Here is a 10,971-nt window from a genome sequence, read left to right on the forward strand (position 1 = left end):
GCATGTATGCATATTGCATACATCAAAAATGTGTTACATGTGCGTTACAAAGGGTCACACTTTCGTGCAAACTTACATCAAGGTTCATGTTTTGATTTTTCATTCAACAAAAAAGTGGATAGATAGAATTGGAGTTGGGTGCTAAAATATTTAGTCAGATTAAAGCCATGAGAACAATGGTGTAGACAAATCCAATCTCACACTTTTTTAATAATTTAAACAACTATAACGCCTATAAGTTAAATGAAATCCATAAATTAAATGATATGTTCGAGTTGTTCTATTTTACAAGGGTTTTTGTGATGGTTGTTAACTTGTTATAACTAAACAATTGACATTTTTGTATTTCATTTGCAATAAATAACCTTTAATACTATTTGAACCACCAATTTGGACTAAATGTTTATAGATAAGCAAAGCATTTGATGCCCACTATTTTAGTCCATTTGAACTCCATCAATTTACTCTACGTCATTTTTCCTTATCCTCCCACCTTTAAATCATCTTTCTATTTTTTCATATGACTTGTTGAGTTGTCGATACATCCATTAAGGTGATAATCTCACCTTTGTCAATACCTAAATATGGGAAACTTAATCCAATTGATCTCAACTATGTACGAAGTGTATGTTATACAAAATAAAGTCTTAGATGTTAAAAATATATGGTTGTGATATTGATTTGCTCTGTATGTTAACCCGGGGGATCAAACAAATTTGCCTCGAAGACATTAATTACATATTCATTTGCTCTGTATGTTAACCCGGAGGATCAAGACATTAATCACATATTCAAGCCGGCAAATTGTGTTGGAATCTATTTGTTATTTTGGTACATTAGAGTAATGTAAGCAATTTTATTATAATAAAGTGATGGTAAAACTATGGAGTAACATTTTACTTGATAGTACAAAAGATGTAATCGAGGAAAAATAAAATTAACAAACAAATGAGCACACACAATTTCTGCCTCTAATTACTTGAGTACACTCTAACCCCCCAACTTTTATTGAGGTTTGAAACTTTAGTCATCAACAAAGTAATTATTATTAATTTTTTTGGGTAAGATAGATATTGTAAATTAACCAATATTTTACCAAACAGATCCAATTTCGCCCCTTTTTCATCTTCTAGTTCAAGATTTCTCAAAAGACTCACAGTCCAAGTCAGAAGAATCGTTGTCTAATTACACTTTAAACGCTCTTTATAAAAATGGTTGTTAAAAGTAATGCTTAGTATCTATTTTTGTCAACATATGGCATATCGTATCTTAGATTGCTTGGTTGTGCTCATCAGCAATTAAAGGCACACCTACTCAAACCATTTAGAGCTAATCTAGGGAAACAAACCCATAAAACAATCATCCTTCAAAACTCTTTCAGATTCAACACTGGAAGTTCAGGGTTCGTCGCCATAGGTCTGTGAATGATACAAGTGAAGGCCGATAGGCGGTAGCATCTCGTCTTGATGCTTTGATAAATGGACTTTTAAACAGTTGATTGGAACCAATGTTAGCACCACGTCTCGGTGCTTTGATATATGTTGAACTCTTTCTTAAACAGTTGAATTGAAACCAATGTAGTGCGATATGTTCAGTATCATGCAACTCCGTCAATTTCTGCTCAGCACTTAACTGGAAACAAAATATTGCGCCTGCAATTCAATATGTGCCTCCATGCCACCACCAAATGCCTAGGGAGCAACCATGGGTACAAAATGCACTCCTAGTGTACAAAATTCCGAGATTCGGACTTCCAACTTAAAAGAGCAATTGCAAGCCTTAATATACATTGCAATCACTGAAGGGTCTGAAAATTTTAATACTACGGACTATGGATGTACCGAAAGCAGAATCATTATATGCAGCAGTCTTTTGCTGCTTCACATCTTGAAGGAATTTTAATAAAGAATGAGTAACACTCCTATTCTGGCATTTTAAAATATAATCAGCAGCCCAAACAATTGCCTATGGAGTACACCTAGTAAAGAATTCAACATTGTCAGGTAAACATAAAATGAATTCACTCTCTCAGAATAGAGGGGTGAGGCAAAGAACAATTGCTAAAACATCTATACCCACAACTCAATGTGGCAAGTTACAAGCCAACCCGTTATGTTCTTGCCAGACATCTGACTTCAATACTTGTACGAGTCAATCACCAACCAGGCAGTTAATGGAACAAAGCAACTCTTACACGACAAATTTCAGAACGGATCCAATGGCAAAGCCTGGTGAGCCTCTCTATGTACATTTGACGCAGCAAAGTCCCCCACTTGCCAATCCTAATCAGCCTTTTCCAAGCATGAAAATATCAATTGCGTATACCTTTAGGCAATCCGGAAAAAAAGTTCTCAAAAGACCCATCCCCCACCTCAATTGTTCAGCCAGATTCAATTTCAGACATTTTCTGGATCTCCCAGTAGGGTATGAACCAACTTGGTCCCAGAGGTATCAGGCAAGAAAGGAAATCCTTGAGTTATGCTATTTTGAAGACTAAAGCAATATTTACTTGAACAATAACTGAAGCAACTATCAAGAGGGGCTTCCTGTCTCATCGTCACTTGACGTTAAAGGGTCTGAAACTTCAGCAAGGGCATCAAGCATGGTTATGACTTCAGCAGTATCATCCAAATAATATTTTGCTTTGCTCGGCTTTTGTCCGACTGTACAAGCGTATACTGACGTATTTGCTGACAGTATACCACTGTTTATCGCACTCCCAATGATCTCAAACATGTCTTCATCAGATCTATCATCTCCAACACAGCAAACGAAATCAGCATGCTTTCCACTCTCAGCCATTTTGGTGAATATCTTCTCCGCGACTAAACCTTTACTTACACCCTGAAAGAAGTAAAAAAAAAAAAAAAGTCAAACATTGAAAAACCATTAGTGGATTACATGAACTTCATATTGCAACATCTTAACATTATATTCTATCACATATTAGTATATTACACAGAAGTACAAAGTGTTGGATGTTCCAACATGAAAATAGCATTTATGAGTAATAAAAAGTAAAAAGTACCAAGTACCCTAATTAAGGTAATCATAGCCACAACATAGCAAAGTATGAAGAAGATACAACCAAGAGCCATTTAGCATTTGATGCGGGAAAAGCAATCTCTCTCCCTTAGATAGTTTACTGTTTGTTAATAAATAACTCCAGCTTTTCCCCACAAAGTCTTTCTAAGTAGATTCCCCAGCAACCCACACTGTTGCCCAAGCTCCTCATTTCAAATCCCTCAGCCACAAAGGCACTAACTCAACCCTAGCCCAGTTCCCACTTTCCCAGTCATCCACCTCTTCTTCTCCTCCCTTACCAAGACTGGTCTCCATGTCCAGCAGATCCTGTTCCATCTCTAACCCCAAATATCTCTCCCTCTCCCCCATCCCCTTTCTCCTAAAGACTTGATTATGTGTGTTGTTATTTTCCCTTTTATTTTCCTCATCTACATTTCTTGTTTATGTGTGTTGCTATTTCTTAGCTTATTTTTATCTTTGAACAACAGATTAATCTCTCTCTCTCTCTCTCTCTCTCTCTCTCTCTCACACACACACACACAGCATAGCACAGCACACAGAGCAACATTCCAAAAAAACAGAGCACGTCATCAAGGCATGCAGCATAAACGATTTAAGATAATGATAGCGACTTTGATAGAGTTTGAGTTTAGAATAATATTGGCATTATACTAAGTATATTTATACTTCCTCCATTTTAGTAATATTGCAACAACCGGACTTTTAGACTATTCATCATGCTTGTTTGACCACATATTATGATTTATACGTAAGGTAAAATATAGTCATGCAGGATCATGTTAGATTCGTCTCGTAAAATACTTTCATATTATCAACTTTTTATAATTTTTACTCTTATATAATTATAGATATTTAGCATATAAAATGTGCTTTGGGATGCGTAATTTCATCCTTGTTGCAATATTTTTGGAATAGAGGAGGTATATAATGTTGGAAATTTTAGATGAAAACCCTCAGTTCTAAGTTTGTACGACATATACGCCTAAATTTTCATGCACAAGGAACAAAATAAATAATACAAAACAAAATGTGTTTTTTACTTTCAATTGGTAATAAATGTGGCAGAAGGGTTTGACTACCTAGTTTGTTTTATATATTTGTTTTGTTGTAATATGTCAAATGTTGTTGATGCGTTGTTAATCTTGTTATGTTGTATATTGTATCATTCAGCATTCAGTTCACTGTACAAAACCCAAAATTTTGAAATTGATATTTACGAGGTATATTGTACAATTAAAGAATGCAGAAGAATCCTATGAATTTATACATATACATAGTATTAAGATTTTGTTTGTACTACAAAATACTTGTAGAACACTTTATTCAATAATTCAAAACTATTTGAATGTTCAAATCAATAGAACAAAATAACAAGAAAAGGTATTCTAATAGTTCAATTCACTACAAGAGAGCATAGGAAATTAAATCAATTCATGTATTCATCCAAATACGATTACGAATTAAACTTAGATTGTCAGTGTAAGTGTGTAGATAAACAGAGCTACAAACCTTTAGATATTACCATACAAGTTATCTAAACTTACCAGCAAATTAAAGCTATTCCTAAAAGTTCAAACACTCAAGAGATAACTAATGGTGATTATGTGTGATCCTCTCAAATCAATTTTTATGAGGAAATTAAGAAAATCCTATAAATGATATTGGATTTGACTCCCTTATTTATCCTTGAACCCTTGATTACTAGTTCCAATAATAAAATCTCTAATGGAAGGTTGACCTATACTGAGGACCATGCATGGAATAAAGTAGCCACTCATATGGCTATAGAAGGGAATGCATAGTACAGTTCATTTAAAAAAAAAAAATGAGAAATATATTGTTCACGGAACCCACTCTACTGTAAATTGTGAGCATTCACTAGAGAAAATATCTAGATAAAAGAGACTTTTGCAAATTTCATTAAGTGTTAAATAGATATGAATTTCATCATTGTACCCTGAATATGCTGGTTATTTGTGTTAAGCATAAGCAAGTATAGCCAAGAATAGGGAACTAAGTGTTGGAGAAATCAACCATGTACAAAGATCTAACATAAGGATTCAAATGCAACAGCATTATCGTTGACTTGCAAAAAATCTAAGTAAACACGTTGCCTAAAGATGATTTTGTTCAAAATACCTCTGAATAAACTGAGAGATTTTGTTTAGGGAGATGATAGTCACAAAACAGCAAGGGTTTATGTCACTGATATTAAGTACATAAATTCACATTACGTTGGTCATATGGATACAGCAATAGCATAATAAAATAATTTAAGCCTGTAATGAGCATTTTGGTGGGTTTATACAGTTTCTTATATATTAAACTAGTGCTTCATCATATATATGTGTAAAGGGGGATTCTAAACAACAATGAAGGGATTTAAAATTTTCCATGCCACCTATAATCCAAGAGGGAAAACTGATTCCACTTCAATCATATACTCCGTATGCAATAAGAGGATCTAGATCATTCCTTTCTTTTTCCCTTGAAACCTTGTTTTCCAATATCTGAATATGAAGTATAAGCAAAATATGGGCAAAAAGGCTAATACAGCAACTTCATTGCTGCTGACTTCCAAAGTTTTCAACACACAACTAGATCTCCACTATACACCTTAATGACTTTAAATGCTTAAATTATGTCATAATCTATTCCCAACTTACGTCTGACTGGCACAATTTTTGCCAATACATCTTTCCATTATTAGCTAACAAGTTTATGGAGTTGAACAATTCTTATAGTAAATCATCAAAAGCAGATGTCATTATAAAGTTGAACAGAAATATGAAATTGACAATAAGTTAAAGCAAAGAAGATACCTGAGGCTTGACTTCAACAATATGCTGGCCACTTTTTACAGAAACAGGCTCATTTGCTAAAACACTTTCTAGATGATCTAACATCTCCTTTGCTTGACAAGATCCAAAACCTGGGTCAGCATCTCTATAATGCCAGACCAAGGCACTCTCCTTAGTTTCGATAAACGAACCATCTGTTGCTTCTGTATAAAGCTTCATGACAGGTTCAGCTATCTGTACCCATCCAAAATCACAATTCTGACCGCACATTTCCCATTCATCTTCAGCACTCCATCTAACCAAGTATCATATAAATGCATTAGTAAAAGAAGCACAAGAAAACACACAATCATTGCTACACACAGGTGCAATATCGGTACCTCATAAAGTATCCATGTTCAGCTGCAATGCCAACCTTTTTGCAAGGTGAAAACCATTTTCCTAAGCTATCTTTTCCTCTCCCACTTACAATAAAAACAGTGTTTCTGGGATCTGCAGACAACAAGTTAATGATACTTATCACCTCTTGACTGGGCTTCTTGTCAATGGATGTCTGAGGCATCATAGTGCCATCATAATCCAATAGAATGGCCCTGCTTTTAGACCTAGAGAATGCTGAGACTATAGCATCAATGGTCAACTTTCTGAAATTAGGATCAAGTGCCACTACCCTAAAACCAAAACCCAACCCAATTCCCCAGCAGCGTCGCCTGAAATGGTCCCTGCAGGTCCTCTCAAGATCTTGGAAAAAGCTTCTTGACCAGAATGCCACATCATGCGTGCAAACATATCTGTAATGCTTCTCGTGGCGTAGCTGCTTCTCAGCATCATTCATAGAGATAGCCTCATTCATAGCCTCAGCTGTTGCATCCACATTCCATGGGTTTGTCCGGATAGCACCACTCAGAGAAGGAGAACAGCCTATGAATTCTGACACGACCAACATACTCTTATTGGGGCTACTAGATGACGAACCAGACGAAGATTCAGAAACCCCTTGCCTGCAGACAATGTACTCATACGGAGTGAGGTTCATTCCATCCCTGACTGCAGTGACAACTACACACTCAGCAACAGTATAATATGCAGCTCTTTCACTCAGGGAAACAGGTCTATCGATAAAAACAATGGGTTCGTAACCAGGACGTCCAAAGGTTTCATTAATTCTCTTACAGCTAGCTTCAATTTCAGTCTGAATCTCTTCAAGATCCTTCCCTTTTCCCCTGGAGGGATTTGCAATCTGAACCATAACTGCTTTTCCCTGCCACTTTGGGTGTAGCTTCAACATTTGCTCCATAGCTAAAAGCTTCAAGTTGACCCCTTTAAAAATATCCATATCATCAACACCAAGCAGCACAGTCTTCCCTTCGAATTGCTGTTTGAGCTCCTTCAATCTCCACTCTTTATCTGCAAGCCTCAAAACCGACTCAATCTGCCCCATATGGATCCCAACTGGCATAATTTTTATTCCTACAGTCCTACCATAATATTCTAATCCAATATATCCCCTCTTCGATTTATACTCCAGGCCTAACATCCGACTGCAACAAGACAGAAAATGACGAGCATAGTCAAAGGTATGGAATCCAATAAGGTCAGCATTAAGCAATGCCTTAAGGATCTCTTCCCTCACAGGCAAAGTCCTGTAAATCTCTGAAGAAGGAAACGGGCTGTGAAGAAAGAATCCCATCCTCAATTTGATGAATCGTCTTCTCAAGAAAGTTGGCAAGACCATCAGATGGTAATCATGAATCCAGACATAGTCATCCTCAGGGTCAATAACCTCAATCACCCTCTGAGAGAAAATTTTATTGGCAGCCACATAAGCTTCCCACAATGACCGATCAAAGCGCCCACCATGACTAGCCGAAAAGGGAAGCATATAATGGAATAGAGGCCATAAATGATGCTTGCAAAACCCATGGTAAAACTTGGTATGAATATCCGGGGGCAAGAAAGCCGGTACACATTTAAACTTCTCCAACAAAATCTGTGAAACATCATCTTGTTCATCCAAGTCCACTTCCACCTTCAAAGACCCAACATACAAAACCTCCATTTCCTCAGGCAACCCATGCTTCAAATGCAACAGTAACGAATCCTCGTCCCAACTAAAACTCCACCCCTTATTATCCGGCCTCCTCTTTGCCCTCACCGGTAGCTGATTCGCTACAATGATCACACGGTCTTGTACAATCGAAGACGGTACATCAGACGATACACTATTCGCCTGATCATCGTCTAGCTCCGATATCACTCCCGCCACCGTCATCACCCTCGGAAGCCGCTTTTTCTCCCGTCCCAACCCCATCGCAGGAAAATTCCCCGAAGCTAGATCTAATAGATTGGTATACGATCTTGACATCATTTTGTTCCCCCTTTTTTACGAATTGGTTCTTTCTCTCTCTTCCTTCAAATCAATCCACTAACAAGAGTAACAACTACAAATATCTTTCCCCCAAATTCCAATACCGCTTCCTATATACACAACTACACAAAATCCAAATTAATATCCAATTTAAGAAACATTCAAATTCATTCATCAAATCTCATTTCTTCCAAAAATGATCCAAAAGACAAGCTCAAATAAAAAATCAACAAAAATCTGAAGAAATTGAAACAAAATTACATCAAATGCAACAAAAATCAACACCAAAAATGAAGAAATTAAATACTGACCTTGGCGATAATATCCAGAAGATCTAAAACGATTGCAAAACAAACGAAAAAGAAGATGAAAAAAATCCTAAAATTGCAGAAATAACAGATCTAGGGTTTGTTCTTTGTTTAGCAAAGAGCCCCAAAGTTTTGTTATTAAATTTGGATTAAATAAATTTAATTTTGTTGTTGAATTATTATATCCAGAAAAAAGAAATGAGGAAAAAGAGTTGCTTTTAGAATATAGTGACGGAAAATGAAGAAAACAGGTGATTTTGAGGAGATTAAAAAAAATGAAAATGAATAAAGAAATGGAAAACGAAAGAGGATAAGGTTGGCCAGCTTGACTGGTCCGGAAGTCCAGCTGGCAAAGTTGAATCGTCATTATGTCACGCGCTTTAAATTGTGTTCTTGGGTTGTTGGGCCCATCTTTTAGTCGCACTCGCGTCTTCGCCACGTCATCGCTTTTTTTTATTATTGTTATTTAATTTTAAGGTAGGGAGTGTTTTTTTTTTTTTTTTTTTCTTCCAGAAGCACGCGTAACGTAATGGTCAAAGACGGCAATTTATGACGTACTCTAGATATGCAAAACATGTAGTCCTTCACTCCTTCATGTCCTTGTTAATTTTATAGAAAAAAATAATGGGGTAGTAAGGAAGTCGAAAGATGAATCATCCATTTAAACCTATCTCAAATTTGCACCACGGGTTACACACTTTAGCGCAATTTAATTGTGCTTTTATAAATGGCATGTTCAACTCAAATACAACACAAATAGCTATGCATGTATTGTATTGGGTAGCTCATATAGTCATATCCAAAACTAAGAATCGTAAATAACACAACTTAGGTCATGTCTTTTGATAGTGAGTTACTTGATTTCATATGTCATGGTTCTTTTTTTTTAGAAGAGTCATGCTTTCACTTGCTTTGGCCACAAATTTACAATTTTTTCCTGTTGGGTGGGGCACTGATACTATCTTGTTAATAGTCTAGCTTATTCGTGTGATTATTAGGGCATTACTCTAGTGTCTCTAAACATCAAGTCATACATTTTATTATCATTATAAATTAATAAAAAGAGAGGATATAAGGAATAAATGAATAATTGATGATCAAGTAAGAAACAATAAGTTTCAATCTACATTGATCAAACTCTTCATTTTACCTCAAATACTTAGATCAAATTGGGTATAAGTTATACTATATAACACTTGGACAACTTACTTAGCTCAAACTTATGGAATTTTTCCACAAAAATAGTTAAGTCAGACATGGGTACCCGCGTTCAAGTAACATAGATATCAATAAAGACTCAAATTTATACTAGTTCAAGCTAGCGTTTTTATGCATGCAATTGTGTGCAAGACCTAGTTTTTTCCCCATGTACAAGACATAGTTGTACATTATGGAGAATTCATACCAGTTGGTAATACAAACATTGGAGTTAAGTTTCTACCATAAATACTCCCTCCGGTTTTTTTTTTTTATAAGCTAGAGTTATTATTTTCGTCTATTTTTAATAATAAGCTAGAGTTCCGTTTTTGGAAATATCTTACAGTTTAATAATACTCCCTCCGTCCCATATTATAGTTTTGATTTTCTATTTTGGAGATCTAAAATGTTGTTCCTATTTCTATTTTTGGATAGTATATAAAGATCATTATGCCCTCATTATTTTTAACTTTATTTATTGAACTTTCTAATATACCCTTAAATTATCCACTTTTCATGTATTTTTTTTCCAATTTCTCTTTCTAACTTTTGTCTATGATTGAACTTTTCACTTTTTCCCCCTTAAATTATCAATTCGCCTTGTATTTTTGTCTAACTTTTTTCCACTTTTAATGTACTCCATCCACTTTCTCCTCACATTTCTTAAATACCGTGAAGAAACACAAATAAGAACTATATATTGGGACGGAGGGAGTATATATGTACCCACTAATGTCCCCACTCTTTTTTACTTTATCATTTCTCACTCCTCCAATGGTCCTCATTCCTTCTCACACCACTTTACTTTTCAATAAAATACTAACCTTATCCACCCCACTAACATCTTATTTTATTATTAAACCACCTAAAACTCCGCGCAATCTCATCTCTAGCCTATAAAAAAAATGGAGGGAGTATCTTTTTTTTTTACATGAAGAAGAATATTATCATTAATAATAGTCATACGACATCTACAATAATAATAAAGATTTGTAAACCACAAATCTAGAGAAAATAACATAACTTTTACAATCAAAATCATAATTATTTTACATATCGAGCATAACTCACACTCTATCGCTTCAAACTTGACACGAACAGTGATTTTCGATGTCTTTGCATCTTTCCAAATAGAGACCTTCGTAATCTGCGCTAATGTTTTGATCGTAGAGTTGATGACGAACCCTAAACCCATATGAATCCAAATCACTTTCTCAATTAAGGCCTTGTCTTGATTATAAAATAATAATAA

The 10,971-nt window shown here is 35.4% G+C and overlaps 1 protein-coding gene across 2 annotated transcripts; it reads right to left on the reverse strand.

Annotated features, from left to right (window-relative positions):
- Positions 1-1,838: 1,838 nt before the first annotated feature.
- LOC110717519 (probable alpha,alpha-trehalose-phosphate synthase [UDP-forming] 7) lies at positions 1,839-8,790 on the reverse strand. Of its 2 annotated transcripts, none has more exons than XM_021896241.1 (4): positions 8,526-8,790; positions 6,227-8,324; positions 5,868-6,141; positions 1,839-2,844 (listed from the first exon to the last, which is right to left on the reverse strand). In XM_021896241.1, the coding sequence occupies exons 2-4, from the start codon at positions 8,212-8,214 to the stop codon at positions 2,533-2,535; spliced, it is 2,574 nt and encodes an 857-aa protein (XP_021751933.1). In that variant the 5' UTR covers positions 8,215-8,324; positions 8,526-8,790; the 3' UTR covers positions 1,839-2,532. The 2 variants fall into 2 exon arrangements, with proteins under 2 accessions (XP_021751933.1, XP_021751931.1); XM_021896239.1 differs by having other exon boundaries at positions 6,227-8,336; positions 8,526-8,789.
- Positions 8,791-10,971: the final 2,181 nt, after the last annotated feature.

The sequence above is a fragment of the Chenopodium quinoa genome, unplaced genomic scaffold (genome assembly GCF_001683475.1).
Source record: "Chenopodium quinoa cultivar QQ74 unplaced genomic scaffold, ASM168347v1, whole genome shotgun sequence".
Taxonomy (NCBI): domain Eukaryota; kingdom Viridiplantae; phylum Streptophyta; class Magnoliopsida; order Caryophyllales; family Amaranthaceae; genus Chenopodium; species Chenopodium quinoa.

What these genes read in the sequence shown, in the direction of transcription:
- LOC110717519 (XM_021896241.1), bottom strand. Translation starts at nt 8,214, where the DNA reads ATGATGTCAAGATCGTATACCAATCTATTAGATCTAGCTTCGGGGAAT. An exon ending in GAACATGGATACTTTATGAG is followed by an intron (nt 6,142 to 6,226) that starts GTACCGATATTG and finishes ATACTTGGTTAG; the next exon opens with ATGGAGTGCTGAAGATGAAT. An exon ending in TTGTTGAAGTCAAGCCTCAG is followed by an intron (nt 2,845 to 5,867) that starts GTATCTTCTTTG and finishes TACTTCTTTCAG; the next exon opens with GGTGTAAGTAAAGGTTTAGT.